The 22,752-nt window shown below is 30.8% G+C and overlaps 1 protein-coding gene across 6 annotated transcripts in view; it reads right to left on the bottom strand.

The window, feature by feature from the left end:
- LOC127290350 (rhodopsin-like) overlaps positions 1–22,752 on the bottom strand; it is a 699,229-nt gene that overhangs the window by 496,951 nt on the left and 179,526 nt on the right. For all 6 annotated transcript variants that reach the window (XM_051318856.1, XM_051318854.1, XM_051318858.1 and 3 more), the window contains one exon: positions 8,230–8,468. In XM_051318856.1, the coding sequence (XP_051174813.1) occupies positions 8,230–8,468 (239 nt within the window). The remainder of the gene's footprint in view (positions 1–8,229; positions 8,469–22,752) is intronic.

Below are 22,752 nucleotides of genomic sequence, written 5' to 3'. Positions count from 1 at the left end.
GTCCGAGTCCTAGATTCTCTGGCAGAACCCCTAGTCCTCGGTTTAGATTTTCTAAAATATTACAAGATTCAAACCGACTTTACGACACGCACATGGACTTTTAAAAATAAACCAAAACGAGTTTACCATTTTAAAAATGCGGAATTGATCAATGTTAGCCGATGATATAGTTGAACCCTGACAAAGCGACTGGTCGAACCCTATCGTTATGGTACGAAAACCCAACGGAGAATATAGGTTTTGCATCGACTTTCGTTTACTCAACTCCCTTACGGAGAAAGACGTTTATCCCCTACCCCAAATGGATGCCATATTATCGAAACTACGAAAAGCCCGTTATATTTCGAAAATAGACCTCCATAAAGGATTCTGGCAAACACCCCTTTCAGAAGAAAGCAAACCCAAAACCGCTTTTTCCCTTCCTAGACGCGGATTGTTTCAATTTAAACGAATGCCGTTTGGCTTAAAAAATGCTCCCGCTACCTTTCAACGCTTAATCGACAAAATAATTGACGCAAAGATGGAACCTTATTGTTTTGCTTATTTGGACGATATAATAATTTCTACCGAAACATTCGAAGAGCATCTTGTTTGGTTAGCGAAAGTTCTTAGACGATTAAGAGAAGCTGGCCTCAAAATCAACCCCAACAAATGCGAATTCGTGGTCCCTCAAGTTCGCTATCTAGGATTCGTCGTGAACGAGAAAGGTCTACTTGTAGATTCTGATAAAGTTGCCCTAATTCAAAATTATCCAGTTTCGAAAAATGTCAAAGAACTCCGCTGATTTTTAGGAATGTCTGGTTGGTATCGAAGATTCATTCCCCAGTATGCTTCTCTTGCTTCCCCGTTAAATAAACTGTTGTGTAAAAAGCAATCCTGGCACTGCACTACCGACCAACAAACTGCTTTCGAAAACATTCGAGCCAGCCTTTCGAGTGTCCCAGTTCTTTCAAGACCAGATTTTGAGTACCCCTTCGAACTACAAACAGACGCCAGTGATGTAGGCCTTGGCGCAGTATTGGCCCAAAAGATAGATGGAATAGAACACGTCATCTCCTATGCTAGTAGAACTCTATCAGCAGCTGAACAAAATTACACAACAACAGAAAAAGAGTTTCTAGCAGTAATTTGGACAATAAGTAAATTTAGAGCTTATTTGGAGGGTATTTGGGATACCCCATGATGATCCCCAAGCTGGCCACCTGGGAACGCAGAAAACATACGTTAGAGTACCCACAGACTATTATTGGCCCGGATGTTACCAAGAAGTAGCCAAGTTCGTCCGCTGTTGTGAGATATGTCAGATCTGCAAAGTGGACCAAGGAATACCAGTTGGCCTAATGGGACAAAGAATCGTTGAACAACCATGGACCGTAATAGCTGCTGACATCATGGGACCTTTTCCTTTAAGCCGTTCTAAATTTAAATATGTCTTAGTTATCCAGGATATTTTCACGAAATGGATTGAGGTCAAAGCCCTACGTAACGCTACTGGGAAGTTAATTTCAGATGCCCTAAAGGAATTAATCATTAATAGATGGGGAATACCAAGAGTTCTCATAACTGATAATGGCACCGAATTCATCCATAATGTCCTTCGTTCCCTCGCACAAGAATTCTGGATCTATCATTCAACAACACCCCCTTACCATCCCCAAGCGAATCCGGTTGAACGAGTCAACCGAATTTTAAAAACTATGATGATTTCATATATAACAAATGACCACCGAGATTGGGATAAATATTTAGGAGAGTTTAGATTCGCCTATAACACCGCATATCATGAATCGTTGAAAGTATCCCCTGCCTTCCTAAACCTTGGACGTGACCCAAGACCAAATAACGACTTGAAAACCAATTCAACTAACTCTCCTGAAATCGACCCACAAGACCCAAACCTCTGGAAACAAAGAATGCAAAAACTTCAAATTATGAATGATTGGGTAATAGAAAATCTGGACAAAGCATACCAGAGACCTAGACAAATTTTATTACAAACAGAAGAAAATCTTGGCGACAGGGACTCTCGGACCTGTCGTAAGAAAAACGAAAATGAAAGGAAAAGGACCCCAGCGGTCGACATCTGGAGGATGCACTTGTAGAGTTCCGAAAAGATTTTTATGGTTGTATTTTATAATTTTATTGCTTACGGATGTTTCAGTTTCATAGATTTTTGGAAAAAGTGCATTCTGGTAAATGTTGACCACTAAGGTTTTGCTTAAAAAGGAAACAAGAGAAAAAACAGATACATTATGAGTTGATGAGTACAAGAAAGAACATGATTTTTTAAATAAACAGATGTTGTTTTTCTTTAAGAAGATAAGAAACGTGGGAGAGAAAAAAAATTAAATATAGAGAAAAAATAAGATTGAAAAATGACCAGATGTAACAGTGATTATTTTTCGAGAAAAATAAAAAAAACCAATAAAAAAAATAAAAAATGATGGAAAACAAGTGCACATCATAACTAGAGTGAAATTTGGTACTTATAGATATACTAACGTTTTTTGGTGCCCGGATTACGAAAATGATAGTGAAAATTGGCCCAAATTTGATTATCATGGTGAAAACCAGAAAAAACACCATAAAATTACGGTTTTTTGCGATTAACTTGTAAAAAACGCCAAATTTCAAAAAATGTTTTAGAAAAAAGTTGTAGGTCTCAAAAGAACAGACATTTCTATACATTTTTTACCAAAAGTAATTATTTTTCGAGAAAAATCAAAAAAACCAATCAGAAACATCAAAAATTATGGAGAAACAGTTCTCAGTATAACTAAGTAAAAATTTGGATGTCACCCGACTTTGTCTGCAGAATACTTTTGGTCGTATCCGACCCCTCTCGCCACGGTTTCTTTAAAATGCAAGCGAGCAAAGCTATACGCGAGCAAAAACGCAACGCGACCTACGGGCCGCGTAACTTCATTTGTCAATGATATTTCAAGTTTTTTGAGTTTTTCTCAAAAACTAATCGCAGTTTAGGTGAAAAATGTATAGGACATAAAATGTGTGTTTTTTTGAGACCTACAACTTTTGTCTAGAATTTTTGCGTTTTTTACGAGTTAATCGCAAAAAACCGTAATTTTATGGTGTTTTTTATGGTTTTCATCATAATAATCAATTATGGGCCAATTTTCACTATCATTTTCGTAATCCGCGCATCAAAATACGTGGATATTCACAGTTTCAAAAAGATTGGAGGTTTGGGCTAATCGGAACTTTATCCGTCTTGTCAAGGAATTAATTATTTATTGCATAACAGCAGATGGTATGAAATATGTCCTTAAAAATTCACATTCTTGATTCTCATCTCGATTTCTTCCCTGAAAATCTTGGAGCAGTTAGTGATGAACTAACTGCTCACTGGTCACTTGTACGTGATCTACCAGATGGTGTCTACAAACGTAAATTAAAATAAAAAATTTAATTTAATTTTTGTTTTACTGTTGTTTCTATTTTAAAAATTTTCTTGATTAAATTTTGAAAAAATTGCTGATGTATAAATTTTAATTTTTTTTATTATTTTCTACGTTTTCATTGGTAAATAAACCTTATTCAGCACTATACTCTCTTTTTTATTGCTTTTTATATTTTTTATTTAAATATATTTATATTTAAATAAATGAAAGATAAAGAAAAAGTATTTCTAAAAAAATTAAATTTTTATTAAAATTTTATTTTATTTAAATATGATAAATTTTTGCATTTTGCGATTTAAAGAAAATAAAAGATTAAATATGTAAGTAACGTGACAGTTATACATTAAACGTGGTAATAATTTTTAATCAATTTTATAAGTAATTGATTAATTTTCGCACTTTTGTGATCCCATGTGCTGCAGTGTTACCTATTCTGCAAACATTGACTTTTAAAGCCTAAATTGCAATTTTAACTAACTTGTTGCAGAAAAAAGTGCAACACGAATTTTTTACGGACAGGTTTACACTAAACGTGATAATAGTGACTAGTTTTATATACGGTTGATTGTTTTTCGCGTTTTTGTGATCCCATGTGCTATAGTGATATCTTTTTCACAAATATTGACCTTTGAAGAGAATAACAATATGCCGGATAATATGGAGTTATTGGATATTCCTGGTAGTCAAGGCTCTTCTAATAACCAAATTTGTAGAATGTGCAATAAAAAAGTAGTCAGCCCGGTCTTCTGCAATGGTTGTTCCGCTCCCTTTCATCCTAAATGCGCTCATAAAACAAAGGTGATTCCCGACATCGGCTTTGCGAAATGCTGCGGCCCTGATGCATCACCAGCTGTTTCTCCCAACACCACTGCAACCACAACACAGATAATCCCATTCATTTTCCAAACGATGGCAACCCTTTCCATCTAATTTCGCAACAAATTGCAAGTTTATCAAGTGACACAAAAACTGGTTTGAATAAACTTGATATCTCACTTTCTGAACTTAAACAGGGATTTACCGAGTTCGGTGTGAGATTGGATAAAGTTGAAGGTAATGTAGACACCCTCCAAAATGAATTAAATGTGCATAATCGGGTTGAGACATTAGAGTTAACCGTTAGTGAAAACATCGAATCTGCTAATGTTATGTTTAGTGAATTTGAAGATAGGCAAAGGCGTAAATCCAATCTATTAATTTTTGGACATCCCGAATCCCTTGATGATCAACAAAATTATAATCAAGACCTCGACTGTAATAACATTCATAACCTTCTGAAATCTATTTTTAACGATCCCGTTGCCTTTATTGATTCTATAAAAATTACAAGACTTGGTAAATTTTCTCAGGCTCTACTCAAGTCTTTAATATAAGCAATATTCAGATTGACTTCCCACATGTTATACCAAATTAGATAAATTTTTTATCACTTCGACTCAAGAAAGGTAATATAACTTTTAATATCATAGTACTGTATTTACCACCTAATCTATCTTCAGAAAATTTCATAAATGTTTTTAATTGTATTGAATCACATGTTCATACGTTTGACCAAAAAGTGATTTTTATGGGTGACTTTAATGTACCGAATTTTATAAATTACAATCATCATGAAAACATTAACCTATTTATAGCTGACCATAAACTCAAAACTCTATTATCCTTTGCCGCTACATTTGATATTAGTCAAATTAATTTTATACGTAACTTTCGTGGAGTATGTCTCGATATTATTTTTACTAATATACCTGGAAATGTTTCCCACTCTAGTTTCCCACTCGTTCAAGAAGATGTACACCATCCTTCTTTATGTATCATTATAACCTTTCCTACTGCAACCAATCCATCCCAAAGAGACCATGTGAGTATTAGTAAACAGAGATTCAATTTTAAATGTGGCAACTTTCCAATGATTTTTACTCAACTTGCCTCTTGGAATTGGTCCTGTATTAAAGACGTTGATAACATAGATCTAGCATGTACAATCTTGGAACAAAAAATATTGGAACTATTTAATGAATACATTCCACGTTATTCCTCTAATAAATCAACTCCTGCTTTTCCCCCCTTTTTTACCCCTGATATAATAAGTGATATAAAATTAAAAAATTCAATTCTCCGACGATACCGTCGTAACTGTCTCTCTCATCTCAAAGAACAACTACAACATATTACTCGTAGTATAAAGAAGCGTATTATTGAAAAAAGGAAATTGTTCTTTGAAAAAATTGAATTAAGATGTAAATCAAATCCAAACGACTTTTGGAAAATGGTAAACAAATCAAAATCAACTTCAAGAATACCTAATATAATGAAATTAGATGATCAAACATTTGATAACCAACAAAGTATTGTTGATGCCTTTGCTAATTTTTTCTCAAGCGTCTACTTAATCCCTGATGCACCTGATAATGAGGATATTAATATTACACATTGTATTCATGCGCCTGATTTTCAGTTATCTGTACCAGATGTATCAGCTGCCATGAAATCATTAAAATATAAAAATACTGCAGGACTTGATGGTATTCCTAGTTTCTTCCTTAAATCATGGAACAATATTCTAGCTGAACCGTTATGCTACCTGTACAATAATATGTTATCGACTGGTATGTTTCCCATATCTTGGAAAGTTACACGAGTGGTGCCTGTTTATAAATCAGGGGATAAGGATAACATAAAAAATTTTAGACCTATATCTATAATACCTAACTTTGCTAAGGTCTTTGAAAGATCGATAATTAAACACATCTCCTACAGTATGGCTCCAATAATTGCAGATGAGCAGCATGGTTACATTAATAACAGATCTACTACTACAAATTTAATAAGTATCACTGAATCAATAAATCAAGCTATATCTAACGGTGACCAACTAGATGTGATATATACCGATTTTTCAAAGGCTTTCGATAATGTAGATCATAATCTTTTATTTACAAAACTCTCCGACTTAAATTTACCCACATCTCTGTTATTAATTCTCCAATCCTACCTTAAAAAAAGACCTAATGTTGTTCAGTATGTAGGTTATACCTCATCACCCTTTTTTCCATCGTCTGGAGTTCCTCAGGGATCGGTCCTAGGATCTTCCCTATTCAATGTTTTTGTTAATGATATTACCACATATTTAACTTGTAAAACATTATTGTTCGTTGATGACTTAAAAATCTTTAATCCTACAAAATCCCTGAACGATGCTAAATTCCTCCAATACAACTTAAATAAATTTAACGAATGGTGTTTAACAAATAAACTTAAACTTAACCTAAATAAATGCTACATTGTAAGCTACTCTAGACGCGAGCAAGTGGTCAGTTATGAATATTCTATACAAAATTCTAAGTTAACTAGAAAAGAAATAATAACTGATTTAGGAGCAATTTTTGACTCTAGACTAACTTTCATACCACATGTTGAGTCTGTTAACTTAAAGGCTAAAAGGGCATTAGAATGTCTGATTCGGAATGCCGAAAACTTCAAGGACATTAATACATTGATATTACTATATAATGCTTTCGTCCTTTCAAAATTTAATTATGCGACAATTCCATGGAACCCAGTTTTCAATAACTATATCATAGTACTTGAAAAAATACAAAAACAGTTTTTGAAGTTTCTAGTGTTTCGTAAAACGGGCATATATCCCCCTAAAGGCTCTGATTATAACAAGTTGTGTGAAGATTTTAATTTCTTGAAACTATCCGAACGACGATTTATAAATCAATCCACTTTCTTATTTAAATTAATAAACTACTCAATCAACTGTCCAAACCTCCTCGAAATAATCAACTTTAAGATACCAAGATTACAATCGCGCTATTACCAACTGTTTCTTTTACAAATGCCAAATACACCAATAAGATTCTCAGCGCCTGTATACAATATGTGTAATGCAATTAATGTTATGTGCCTTCATCACAACGCAGGAATCGACCTTTTTAACATGTCTCTTCTTTCATTTATAGACGTTATTAAAGATTATATTGTAACTAAACGCTAAAACCCCTCTGGATTTTCTATTGTTTAATTTCTTCTCTTTTTTTTTCTTTTTAAGTTGCATAAACATGATACATATATATATGTTTTGTTTTGTTTAATATTAATTAATAGCGACGAATTATATATCTTTATTTTTCTGTTTAAAAGTATTATGTTTTGCATTATATAAAATCTATTGAATATTATTTATTCTATGCCTATATAGACTATATGTATTACCCTTAAATGGTCTCCTGACTATGGGCTCGATATTTTGTTTCAAATTAAAAAAAAAAAATTTGAAAGGTACATTCATTTGTTTGACACTTGTTTCAAAATGTTAGGGTTATATACGATGTTCAATAAATACGGAAAATGACAAAATTGAACGAAAATAAAAAACTAATTTTTAACACCCTTATCGCAATACCCTTGATTTATCTATTTGTGGAATCGTTCTTCAAGATTCAAGCTTTCATTTGAGCCCAAGAACAAGATTCTAGCACCTCTTGTTTTCATTTTATTTAAATTCAAATATCGTCAAAAACATGCATTTTTGACTTTTTAAGAATAATTTTCTCGAATACTATAGACGTGCTAGATCATTTTTCTTTGCACATTCGTAAACAGCGTGAAAAAATCTATTGAAAGTGACCAGAATTATTTCAGGGGCAAAATCAGTGTCGGACAGTGTTATGAGTCAAGTAATCAAATATTTTTAAAACGAAATTCCCTTTATTTGATTACATTACAAGACATTCAAATGAGCTTACAGTATCCTTACAGTAATATATTGTGCTATGTGGATGTATATAAAATTACAGTTTACCTAAAATCCAGGTTTCATAGTAACAGCTTATTATCATTGGAGGACATTCAAGAAACATCATCACACAGTCAGAGAAGGCTAAATTAATTACAAGAAGATTACTTGGTGTTCTCATTGACGGAGTAAGTAAAAAAATGTACACAACAACAAAATTTCCACATACTCCTATGATTCCTAATGCCAAAATCACAAGGCCTAAGCATATATACCAAATAGGATTAAGAGGTGGAAATTGATACCTGCAAAAATATAAAATTTTATTAATACATAGTCGAAACAAATTTTATTTTTGAGTATTGGGACTGGATAAACTTCAATACGCCGTCTGGGGTTTACCTACTTTGGACAAGCATTTTCCTTTTTCGTGTTTCTTTAATTAACACGGTACAAAGAGAAATAAAAACCAAAATGTCTGACGAAGTAGGTAAAAGTCACTATACTGTTAGAAAAATCTGTATTAAATTTAATATACATACGTATGAAGCGAATATGCACTATAGGTAGGGTAAGTCCGGGGGAGTTGTCCATGCGGGAGAGATGGCCAATTCAAATATTTTATAGAATTTGCTGCTATGTATCGCTTATTAAAGATTAGTTCGCTTTGTTTTGTGGCAAAACACAATTAAAAGAAAAAACTTCACAAAAAATATTGAAAAAGTAACTAAAAATCTGATTTGTTGTTTTGACTAGTTCGGAAAAAAGTGATGAGTTTACGTTTCTCACTGGTGTTATGTTATTTTATAGAATAATTTTGAATTTCATGCTTTTTTTGTAAAGTACATGACCCAAGCTTTGTCATAACTTTATATTTATTCCAAAAATTTATTTATTTATTTAAATTTTAGTTGTGTCAATTTGTCTCCTGGCATTAGGAGAGATGGCCATGTTTTTTCGAGGTGAGATGGTCATACTGTTTAAGTTATTGGCACCCTTGAGATTCGTGTGTTCGCTAAAAAAACATTAATTCTGTGGCAAATGACATTTTTTATGACATATATTACAAGACACTGCAACAGAGATTTTAAAATTTAAATATGATCAAATAAAATAATCACTATTGTGTAATTAAATCTTAAAAACGTTTATAAACAATCATTACACAGGTCTACAAAATAACACTTTTTTATGTATATAGCGGAGTGGTTTCCAATGTATTTTTGTGTGCTGAACCCGATTCCGGGTTCCAAAATTGCGTATCACATCAGGATTTTGAATAAAGTGGAGGTAAAGTCTCCAAAAACAGTGCTTTTGAGGGTTTTCATTATTTTTTTATTCCTTAACCAGACGTGCTAGACACTTCTATATATGCTTAAATTAATGCTTAGATAGTACACTTTAAGACTCATTCACGCAAGATTAAAAAAAAATTTGAAATTTTGAAAAAAATGGGGGTAAATACACCAAAAATCTTTTTAGGTGACTTGAACCTAATTTTTTTTCAAAACTTCAAATTTTGTTTCCTTGCGCATATGAGTCTTAAAGTGTAAGATATAAGCTTTAATATAGAAGTCTCTATCACGTCAGGTTAAGGAGAAAAAAATCGGATAAGTGCGAGTTACACTCGCACTGAAATCGAGGGTTCCGTACTCGAAGCGAACTTTTTTGGTATAAAAACAAATGTTTAAAAAATATGTGTTGTATGTTAAATAATAAATGTGATACAAAAAGGAACAATTTAAAAAAAAATTTAAGAAAATTGTTCCTCTTCGTATCACTTATATTATTTGAAATACAACACATATTTAAAATTTTTTTTGTTTTTATAAAATGAACATAAAGGACCCCCTATTTTATTTTAGAGTTATAACGACTGAAGAAATAAACTTAAGCAAAAAGTCCACTGTTTCCACTTCTTATCATGTTTATTAAATTATTTCTATAATCTACACATAAAAATACGTAAAAATAGGAAATTTGAAGCCCTTTAGATAACATTTTTTTCGTTATTGGGAGAAAATTCATGATTTTTTCTAAAATTATCAGTTTTCTCTTGACAGCTCCAGAAAAATCAACTCCAATCATCCTCGCTATATTTTTTTTGTAATCTACACGTAAAAATACGTCAAAATATATAAATTTGAATCACTTTAGATAAACTTTTTTCGTTTTTTGCGGAAAAATACAATTTTTTCTTAAATTTATCATCAACTCCAATCGCGCTTACATTTTTTCTCTGTATTTTTCACGCAAAAATACATTTGTATACTAAATATGAACTGTCTGTGTTGAATATTGTGTGCGCTAAGGAGAATAAATCATTTTTTTTCAAAATTTTTGATTTTTCCTTGACAACGCTATGTAAATTGATCCGAATCAAGTTCGCTATATTTTTCCTGTAATTTTCACGTAAAAATACGTAAGTGTGCCTTTGAGCTCTTTATGTAAAAAGATGTGGCCGCTGGGGGGGGGGTACGTAGTCATTTTTAGGCATTTTTTGTAAAAATTCATGGTTTTTCCTTGACAACGCTATGATAATCAATTCCTATCAGGTTGGCTATATTTTTCCTGTAATCTACAAGCGAAAATACATATGTGTACCAAATTTTAGCCCTCCAGATAAATTCGTGTGGCCGCTAGGGGGGGGGGTACACGATTTCAAAAAAACCGATATTAATAGGGTTCCGAACCGAGTACGGAACCCTAAAAAAAATACTGAAAACCCTCAAAAACACGGGTTTTGGAGACTTTACCCCCACTTTACTCAAAATCCTGACGTGATACGCAATTTTGTAACCCAGGATCGTGTTCAGGACATAAAAATAAATTGGAAACCACTCTGATATCTCAAAAAAATACCTTGTAGACTTGTTGTGTAGGTGAGACAGACAAACAGGGAGCGCTTATCGAAGACTGGATTCAGTGCAATGATTGTCACCTTTGGCTTCATGAAAATTGCACTGAATTTAATGATAAATGTTCGAAATGTGGTCAGAAGAAGAATAGAAGTAATAATCACTTAAAATAAAGAATTCTGATAAAGCGAAAAGCCAAAGAATGATTTTAAAGTATTGGCCATCTCCCCCGTACATTCCGGGAGAGATGGCCAAACGTGTTTTTTAAAAAATATTAATTTTAAGATTCTTTACATTTAAAAAAATTATCATTTCTATTATTATTTGTAAGTTCAATGTTCAATGTTTAATTAGCAATAAAAGTTAATACATAAATCACTTTCTTCTTATTTTTACAGGCCTTTAAAAAAACTATGGCCAACTCCCCCGGACTTACCCTTTTAAAATCTAAGATACATGTATATGAAATTTAATGTGACAACATGACGGCTGTAGATGCCTATTTCACCGAACGGTCATTACTTCCTTGATATTGAAAATTTATTTAAAATTGAAGCAACAGTGCGTAATTCTTTAACTAACGTGTTGTTTATGTCCAAATAATGTTTTATAAGGGAGAAATTTTTCAAAAAAGCATTCTAAATACAAGAATTTTAATACTTATATTTGACATTTAGGTTAAGTACTCTAAATGTCAAATTATATGCAGTTTTACAATGTAAATTGATTCTAAATTGTATTTACATGAAAGATATTACTTTGCTTTATTAATAAAAACCTTATTTTGTACACAAGAACATGTATAAATTGAGTAAAATGCAATTTTTAAATTTGAATTTTTGTCAGTGATAAAATTTAATATACTTTGTATATAAATTACAATCTAATAAACCAGTTTCTTAAATTTAAGTACTTTATGTATATTACAACTACGAACATTTTTAACCACTTGAGCGTCATGGCGTTCCAACTGGCGTCGTGCGTGGCGGTGACAGAAGCGTCAAAAATGCATAAATGGCGTTCCTTCTTAAATTCAATTTGTAAAGTCTGTAGACATAATTAACTAACTATAACTCACCTTTCATATTTTTTGAGATTAAGCAAGACGTATGTGACACGAAAAATGTTTTTTTTTAACATTCAAGCGGTTTTTTCGAAATTTAAAGTCGACAATTTTCGGTACTTTTTTGCGAATGGCGAATTTACTGAATAAAATCATATTTCTGCTAACAAAAACTAGGCAAACCACCCAAATCTTGTAACTCGTGGATTTTCGGGGTCGCTGAACATGAATTTGATGCGAAATTGACAGTTGACAGCTGTCAATTCAACTATCAAATTTATAAAAAGTGATTAATTTTAATGAAAATGAAAATATAAGGGATTTCGGGATCGCTGATTACGAATAAGAGATCAAATTGACATTTTGACAGTTGACAGCTGTCAATTCAACTGACAAATTTATTAAAAGTGATTAATTTTAATAAAAATAAAAATATAAGGGATTTCGGGGTCGCTGATTACGAATATGAGGTCAATTTGACAATTTGATAGTTGACAGCTGTCAAACCATATCTTAACTTTTATAAAAAATGGTTATTCTTAAAGAAAATAACAGTATAATAGGTTTTTAGGGTTGCTAATTACGAAATCAACTGTCAATTTTCCTAAAAAGTGATTATATTTCATGAAAATATCTGTATAACTTGTTCTCGGTGTCGCTGATTAAGAATGTAATGTCAAATTGACAGTTGACAGCTGTCAAATCACCTGTCAAGTTTTCTAGAGTGATTATTTTTCATGAAAATAAGTATAGATGGGTTTTTGGGGTCGCTGATTACGTATACGATGTCAAATTGACTAAGAAACCAACATATCATTCGAAATCAGATATCCCGAAAACCATATTACTGTCATTTACCTTAAAAACAATCACATTTGAGAAGAGTTGCATGTTCAATTGAAAGCTGTCAACTGTCAAATTGTCAATTTGATCTCATATTCGTAATCATAGACCCCGAAATCCCTTATATTGTCATTTTCATCAAAATTAATCAAGTTTTATAAATTTGACAGTTGTATTGACAGCTGTCAACTGTCAATTTGATCTTTTATTCGTAATCAGCGATCCCGAAATCCCTTATATTTTCATTTTCATTAAAATTAATCAGTTTTTATAAATTTGATAGTTGAATTGACAGCTGTCAACTGTCAAATTGTCAATTTGATCTCATATTCGTAATCAGCGACACCGAAAATCCTTATACAGTTATTTTCATAAAAAATAATTTTTTTTATAGAAGTTGACAGTTGAATTGACAGTTGTCAACTGTCAATTTGGCATCAAATTCATGTTCAGCGACCCCGAAAATCCACGAGTTACAAGATTTGGGTGGTTTGTCTAGTTTTTGGAAGCAGAAATATGATTTTATTGAGTAAATTTGCCATTCACAAAAAAGTACCGAAAATTGTCGACTTTAAATTTCGAAAAAACCGCTTGAATGTTAAAAAAAAGTCACTTTTCGTGTCACATACGTCTTGCTTAATCTCAAAAAATATGAAAGGTGAGTTATAGTTAGTTAATTATGTCTACAGACTTTACAAATTGAATTTAAGTAGGAACGTCATTTATGCATTTTTGACGCTTCTGTCACCATGACGCTCAAGTGGTTAAAATCAAATATTGGGGTAAAAACAGACGGTATTATAGGAAGGCCCTATTTGAGGGCAGAAAGAGCTAATATAAACTTCTTTTGTAATTGACTAATAACAGCAGCTAGGCCAGTACAACCTATTCCATTTGTAGATCAGGAATCACAAGAGGCTAGACATAATTTGAAAAAAAAAGTTAAGCCGCTACCGCGCCTGTTTCGAATCAAGGCTAGAACTAGGCAAGTAATAGATATTCCACTTACCAATCAGGATCTCAAAGAGGGATAGTTACCTAGAATAGAAGCCCCAGATGGGCTAATGTTAGGTGAAGCTTTAGTGAAAGAAAAGAAAAGAAAATGTAAAATTATGGCAATTAATACAACAGAAAGAGAAATCGAAGTAGCTATACCCCCTCAACAACTTTACCCTTTCGATTCTGTAGACGAAGAAAAAGAAATCTTTAGCGATCAAAAAGATAATCAGGAAGCAATTAAAGAACAAAGAATTAAGGCGATCTTCGATAAAAATGGATTTAAAAACTTTGAATGAAGAAGAATTGAGTTATGTAAAAAAGCGGATAAGTTAGGGCAAGATCGATTTTTAGTACCGGGCGATAAATTGCCGTTTACTTTTTTAGTGAAACATTACATTCCACTTTCAGATGACAAGCCAATAAAATGCAGGCAATACAGGGAACCTTCTGAATATGAGGAGTCCGGGCCAAAAATTTAGCTGAAATGTATGGGGATGATTTAATCGTAAATTCAAATTATTAACTATAATAATCTTAGTATTCATTCATTCTTCCGTCCAGACCCTTGCTGGGATTTCGGTGACAGAGAGAAGAACAAGTTATGGAGAGAGAAAGATATATCTTTATTTTGCAAATGAGGGTTCGCTTGACCTGCAATCTGTTAAAGAGGATTAATTAAAAACTCTGAGGACCCAGGTAATTATTTTTTTCTCCCTTTTTCACGTAAAAAGCTATAAAGAAAGTCTAAAACTGAATAGGTAACGCATACTTTTCTTTCTTACACCAAGGAATATAACATAAGTACTTCTTTGTTTAACATTGCGTTTCTCTATCTAGACGATTGAAAATGGCATAAGAACATCATCGTCTAAAATCTTAATCTTCTTCCTTTTTGTTATAAAAAGAAAAAAAAATTCATATATCTGTATATATGTATATAGGGGAGAGTGACAAACAGTGGGACACTTTTTTTTCAAAGACATATTAATATGTCAATTTTATATATTTTTGGACACTTTTTGTTCCAAAAACTTTTTTCTTTTGAACTCTTTTCTACATAATGCATATGTTCTATTTAAATTATATTGTGATTAAATAGAAAAATTTCAAGTTTTTGGAACTTGATACATTTTGCTTCCTCGTGGAGGAAGCTATGTAGTCCTTTCGTTTATAAACTTTTTAAAAATGGTGAAAACAAATTTTCCTCTATATAGAAACATGTTATATGAGATCCTGATCAACTGTCCGGATGTATGTATGTGTGTGTATGTGTGTGTGTGTGTATGTATGTGTGTGTGGATCGTTTTTGTGAACACGATATCTTTAACAGGTTTTAATGGATTTGGATAAAATTTAGTAGGCTTATTTAACACATTAATCTCTCAAAAATGACGAAAGGATTTTTAAAAATACCCCCAAAAAAAAAATTTTATAGTCTTTTTTCCAAAAATTTTTGTTTAATTGAAAAAATTTTTAAATCGAAAAATTTAAGGTAATATATAATATAATCGTCTTCTTTATGTCAAGATGAATCGATTGATATATATAAAGTATAGATTTGATTGAAATTTAAAGAATTAAAGAAAGTTAAAAAATCAAAAATTCTCATTTTAGCTAAAAAATGATGTGTTTATTTAAATTCATGTTTATATATGAAATAATTTTATTCCCTGCATTGAAACGAATTGGTTGGTATATATAAAGTATAGATTTGATTTAAAATTTGAGAATTAATAAAAATTGAAAAATCGAAAATTCATATTTTAGCTAAAAAATTTTGTGTTTTTTTTAAATACAAGTTGATTGCAAATTCATTGCTTCCTTCACGAGGAAGCGAATTTTTTGCTTCACACAATGAGGAAGCATAATGTTTATGAAATAAACATAAAGGACCCCCTCCTTGTTTCTTGTTTTGAAGGTTTGTGTTAAACAGTGGGACACTTATTATTAAATAATGAATAATTGTTTCAATAATAATATTCTGCTTCATACTTTGTAAATATATATGTTTTGCACTAAATAACGTTAACAAATGTTGCAAAACACTCATAATTTAATAATATTTTACATTTTTATAATACGATGTCAAGTTTCATATGAAAAATTGCTATTATTTTTTTTACGTTTACAGTACTGCTGATCATACGTCATAATTTGGTCATAACCTAAAAACAATTTGGAGGAAAATTTGAATAGTCGTTCTCTTATCAAGTGTTATTTTTCAAATGTTGCAGAACATTAATTGTAATAATTATAAATTTTTAATTTTTTAATGTTTTCTAGCATAAAAAAATCACATTTTTAGTCGCTGTGTAAGTATAAATGCGCATGCGTATAGCTGACACAACTTATAATTAGTGTTGCCAAAATCCACGTTTCATAAACTTAAATTTTTGCCTGTCCCACTGTTTAAATTAAGCAATCGCAAGAAATTATTTAAATAAAAATTGTTTGTAAAATTTTAAAATATTTTAAATTATTGGATATTATACTTAAAAACATGAGTAAACAAGGTAACAATTACACTTTTTTTAAAACTGTCATATTTATATAAAAATCAGCATTGTATTTCAAGAAAAAATTTACTCCGTAACGTCAAAAACAGTTTTTTTCAATTTTCTTTGTAAATAATTAATCAATGTGGCTAAAATTTTTGGAGATAGTGTGTTTTCATAAACATGCTTTACATTTAAATTTTGGTTGAGTTTCTTTAAGTAGTTTTTCAGAAAATTAAAGTGTCCTACTGTTTAAACTGTCCCACTGTTTATCACTCTCCCTTACCTGTATTAGAGCCCCAGAAAATTTTAATAAAAAAATTTAAAAATTATTACCTGGCCCCTCAGCATTAATCTTCATTATCAAAGGCTCTATTGTCCAAGGATTGGTATTATTTGTAGTAATTGTTCTGAGGGTCTAATACTGGTATATACATATTTTTTTTTATTTTGAAAACAGAAAAAAAGAAGAGTAAGATTTTTAGGAGAAGATATTCTTATGTTATTTTGAATCCTCTAGATAGAGAAATGAAATATTAAATGAAAATGTTTATATGTTATATTCCTTGATGTGAGAAAGAAAGATATACATTACCTCTTCAGTTTTTGACTTTCATCTTTATACTTCCATGTGATAATATTAGGGATAAAGAAATTATTACCTGGGTCCTCAGAGTTAATCCTCATTAACAGAAGGTTCTATTGTCCAAGGGTTGGTTTTTTTGTGGTATTTGTTCCGGAGTTTTAATACAGGTATAAATATGTATATATGTTATTTTTAATGAACTACTGATTACTCATATAAGAGAATCCTTTTTGCACTTATTGGCTGATCAGTGGTTACTGATTCATACTTACTCACAGTTCTCTCATTCTTTTGGATATTTGGTAGTTTTATTGGATAAAAGGCAAAATTGGTTATATTGGATTAAAGTAAAAATTGGTTATATTGAATAAAAGGAAAAATTGGTTATATTTAGTAAAAGGTAAAATTAGTTGTATTGAATTAAAGGAAAAATTGGTTACATTTAATAAAAGGTAAAATTGGTTGTATTGAATTAAAGACAAAATTGGTTATATTTAATAAAAGGCAAAATTGGTTATATTAGAGGGAGTGAGCAAAAGGGTTAAAGATATTTAGATTTTCATGAATCAAAAATAAAATTAAACGAAGTATACTATGGCCAACATAAAAGAGTATGTTATTTTAAGTGATAAAGATTTAAAAATTATTGAAAATAGAAATAAATTGTTAAATTACATGCATATGTACAAATTTGAAGATTTATTAAGAAAAGATTCTAATTCTTTTTTCAATATGCAAAGTGCTTTGTATGTACTAATGCTTGATTTTATTGTCCCAATTAGAGACGGTGATAAACATATTCAAATACTTTTTAACGGTAATAACAATTATGGTCACTGAATTTGTGTCTATTACGATAGAGTAAGGCTTTATATTTTTGATAGCCTTAATGAGGGGTGTTTAAATGTGCATCAAATAAAATATTTAATTAGATTATTCCTTTTTAAACCAACAGTAGTTTTTGAAGCTGTTGATCAACAACCTTTTGGTAGTGTTGAGTGTGGAGTATATGCAATAGCATTTGCAACATCTATATTATTTAACGTAATGCTAAACCGTGTAAATTATGCAACTGATAATAACAAAATGAGAAACCATTTTAAGTCGATGTTTGAAAATAATCGCTTTAATCATTTTCCGACAGTAAGAACGTCTCACAATAGGAATTCGATAATAGAGAATGATTAGAACCGTCTTTTCGTAAATTGAACTCAGGAACATAAAAATTATATTTTAAACTATTGTTCTGTTTTTAATACTTTTCCTAGTAATAATATTAACAGAGTTCTATTAACACAAGATTTAAAAATTAAACATTCTCTAAATGACACTAGTGAAAAGAAAATAATTCGTTCAAATTATAATACTGTGAACAAAATTTCACCACATGAATATTTAACAATGAAAAATTTTCTGAGTAAAGAAAATGATAAAAAGATAAATCGAGCAATTAAAGAGAAAGGAAGAAAAAGGAAGGCAAAGCGCGAAGTTACATATGAGCAGAAAATAATAAGACAGGAGAATGAGAGATTGAGATAACGTAATCGTAATAAAACAGAAATAAAAAAGAAAGAGCGCAAAAAAAATTTGACATGCAAAAAAAAGAAATTATCTATAAAAACTGAAGATGGAAAGAAAATACGCAAGGATAAAAATTTGGCATGTAGGAAAAGAAAACTATCAATGGAAACTCAAGATGAAAAGAAAGTGCGTCAAGAAAATAATTTGTCATGTAAGAAGAAAAAATTTTCTACGGCAACGGAAGATGAAAAGAATGTGTGAAGAAAAGAATTTGACATGTAAAAACGATAATCGGAATAAAAAAAGTGCAGGAGTTGCAATAATGTCTTTTGAAGATTTAGATGAAAGTAAAGTTCCACAGAATTATTTAGGTATAATACACTACCGTCCGAAATTGTGCGAACGCTTACACCGCGAGTCATTGAAAAACATACTCGCGTGAAAATAAAGATAACTCTGAGAGAAATTAACGTAGAGACTTTTCCCTTATAGCGTTAGAAAGCTTATTAAATTTTGAAAAAAATGATACCTATTTGAATGAGATTGCTTAAATAGGTTTAAATATATCATGTTACAAAGTTGAAAAAATAATTGTAATTTTTTGCTTATTACCTACCTTGACTTTAATCTCTTGCATGGTCCAGGAAAATCGAAGAAAAAAATTGTCCTTTAACATAACTATTCCATGAAATCTAAGCTTTCCATTGATTCCAAGAACAATAAAAAATGTTGACGGGTTTGCCAGTAATTGAAAAAAAGGACGAGCGTGCACGAAAAAAATTTCGACCGTCAATCGCTTGATTTTCCCGTCTCGCTGCCTCTTTCGTTCGTGCGCCAGGGCCGGAAAAGAGGATTTTGATTAGGCGCTTTCCGGGTACCATTAATTTCATTATTTTTGCCTTTTTGTGAACATAATTTATTTGTATAACGCGAAAAATATCATAATTGTGTTATAAGTTAATTATACAGTTATTAAAATTAAATAAATGTAATAAAACTTATATATTTCATTATTAAAATATTTCACATACATAAAGATATTAATTTTTTAATCAATTATAAATAAAATAATTATACAATTAAAGTTTTGTAAAAATTAAAATATATTTATAATCATTAAACAATTTATTATTAAGAATCACAAACCTCGTTGGTCAAATTGAATTTTTTTATAAAGAAATATATAAGTTTTATTACATTTATTTAATTTTAATAACTGTATAATTAACTTATAACACAATTATTATATCTTTCGCGTTATACAAATAATTTATGTTCACAAAAAGGCAAAAATAATGAAATTAAAGGTGCCCGGAAAGCGCCTAATCAAAATCCTCTTTTTCGGCCCTGGCGCACGAACGAAAGAGGCAGCGAGACGGGAAAATCGAGCGATTGACGGTCGAATTTTTTTTCGTGCACGCTCGTCCTTTTTTTCAATTACTGGCAAACCCGTTAACATTTTTTATTGTTCTTGGAATCAATGGAAAGCTTAGATTTCATGGAATAGTTATGTTAAAGGACAATTTTTTTCTTCGATTTTCCTGGACCATGCAAGAGATTAAAGTCAAGGTAGGTAATAAGCAAAAAATTACAATTATTTTTTCAACTTTGTAACATGATATATTTAAACCTATTTAAGCAATCTCATTCAAATAGGTGTCATTTTTTTCGAAATTTAATAAGCTTTCCAATGCAATAAGGGAAAAGTCTCTACGTTAATTTCTTTCAGAGTTATCTTTATTTTCACGCGAGTATGTTTTTCAATGACTCGCGGTGTAAGCGTTCGCACAATTTCGGACGGTAGTGTAAATGTAGAATGTAAGTTTTGTAACGCGTTACATTTTTTGTGTGAAAGACCGTCCCATAGAAACATCACGGAGGAATGTCCACGTGAATAGGACATTATGATATAGCCTAAATGTCACAAAAATATTCCCGGTTGATATCAGCTTGACATTCAAGCAATATTCCGTGGTACTTGGGTGGTAGATCCAATATAAAGAAATTTTTTTTTACATTTCTGATATTAAATTTTTTTGAAAAAAATGATTAAAAAATATGGTTAATGCACACTAGCAACGTAGTTGGCCGCTTGCGGACGACAAAGTTCCTAGTTCAAATTATAATTCACCCGTTTTGATAGTGCCTAAAAAGGCAGATAAAGATGGAAATAAAAAGTATAGATTAGTAATCGATTTTCGCGCGCTAAACGACAAGATGGAGGGGGATAGCTATCCGATGCCCTTGATTAGCATAATTCTTGAGAGGTTAGTGGGCGCAAAATAGTTCTCCATTTTTAATCTTTTCAAAGATTAATAGATAACGTTTTGACAGGTTTGCAGGGACCAGAATTGTTTGTTTACTTAGACGACATTATAGTATTCTCTGCCACGTTAGAAGAACATGATAAAACTAACTAGACAAACGCTAAATTAGCCTTACAGCCGGAAAAATTCATACTTGCGTGCGATCACGAACCATTAAAAATTATAAACGAAGTTAGAAACCTACGCGTAATTCACTCATTTTTTAAAGTTAATAAGATTTTTTTTAAATTAAAGTTGAGAAAGTGTAGATTTATGTCGTTTTTGAAATTTTTTTCTAAACATATGAGAAATAGTTTAAATATTCATTTGTTTATTAAATAAACAATTTTATTTGCTTTAACAATAAAGGTTAATTGAAATTTCTATTGCATTTCAAAGAGACCTCATTTTTCTATATACTCACCAAATTTTATTAAATTTCACTAACAAGCAACAGAGTAATTGCAAATTTAGTGGAAAGGTAACAAAATATTCAATTTTTAATAAATAATTAAAAAATTAATTTTTTTAAAAACGCATTTAAGGAATGTTTTTAATTCGGCTTCCTGCAATAGATTATGAAAAAAAATATTTAAAATTTTAAAAGTATCAACCACAACACCCTCTTAATGTCAGCGAAAAAGCAAAAATAAAACCAACTAATAATGGAGCGGAAATAGAAGCCATTGTGAAAACAATTAGCATACTAAAGAATATGGGATTACGCAAAGTCAGAATACACACCGACTCGAAATTTGCGATAGATGGTTATCTGAATTGGTTACCAAAATGAAAAGAAAATAGCTTTGGAAAACTAATAGAAGAAAAACCGTAGTCAGTAAGAAAATATTTAACAAATTAAGCGATAACATAACAGGAATTAATGTAGAGTTAATCTAGGAACCAGGGAATAGCGGTATAATAGGCAACGAAGAGGCCGATAAATTAACTAAACTATCAATAGAATAAATACCATTTATGAGGAATATTCTAGGTGTAATATAAGAGGCATTACTGATTAACAAATAAGTAATTAAGTATGTACATAAATAAAAAACTCCTTTCGAATTAATTAAAAGACAGTTCGTTTCTGGTCTTGGAAGAGGACGGTTGTGTTTTGAGTGTCGCTCTGTTCGATGACTCATACATTGTGTTTAGTGAAACAGAAACATTATTTAAATACAAATCAAGTTTATAAATTATTAAAATATGACGTCAAACGAGGATTTAATAGCCATCTTAATATCACTGCAAAAGGATGTCAAGGATACAAAAAAAGGAGTGAACCTTATGACCGAGGACATCAAATCTTTAAAACAATCCGATGAAAATATACTAAGAGAGTTAAAAATCTACAAGATGAAACAAAAAACTCTAGAAAATAAAAACTGAAAATCATAGAAGAGAGGATGGAAAGTATTTTAATAAAAGAACGCTCAAATAATATTTTCCTCTACAACATTGAGGATTCACCATCGTTTAACCAGAATATACTAGTAAATGTTCATAAAATATTCATTAAAAATAAGATTGAAATCACGGAGGAACAAATTGAAAAAACTATAAGAATCGGAAAAACTGAAGGTAAGAAACCAATTCTAATTACTTTGAAGAATAACACAAGTAAAAGTAACATATTCAAGAATGCTCGAGACCTTCGAAACAAAAATATTTATTTTTCAAATGATTACACTCCGAATCAGCAAAGTATAAGAAAAGAGCTTAGAATTATACAACAAACTCTAACCGAACAAGGGAAAGCTTCTAAAATTAAAGGAACAAAGATTTGCATAGAAGAAATTAATTATGATGTTAATAGTATTCGAAAATTGTTGAGAGATAAACAAAATTTTAACATTGATAATGAAGAAGATGATTCCGATTCAGATGGGGGATGCACAACATCATCACTGATTTC

Source organism: Leptopilina boulardi, unplaced genomic scaffold (assembly GCF_019393585.1).
Source record: "Leptopilina boulardi isolate dan_hultmark-lab unplaced genomic scaffold, ZJU_Lbou_2.1 LbouV2_60, whole genome shotgun sequence".
NCBI lineage: Eukaryota > Metazoa > Arthropoda > Insecta > Hymenoptera > Figitidae > Leptopilina > Leptopilina boulardi.
This window is presented reverse-complemented; position numbering and strand designations above follow the sequence as displayed.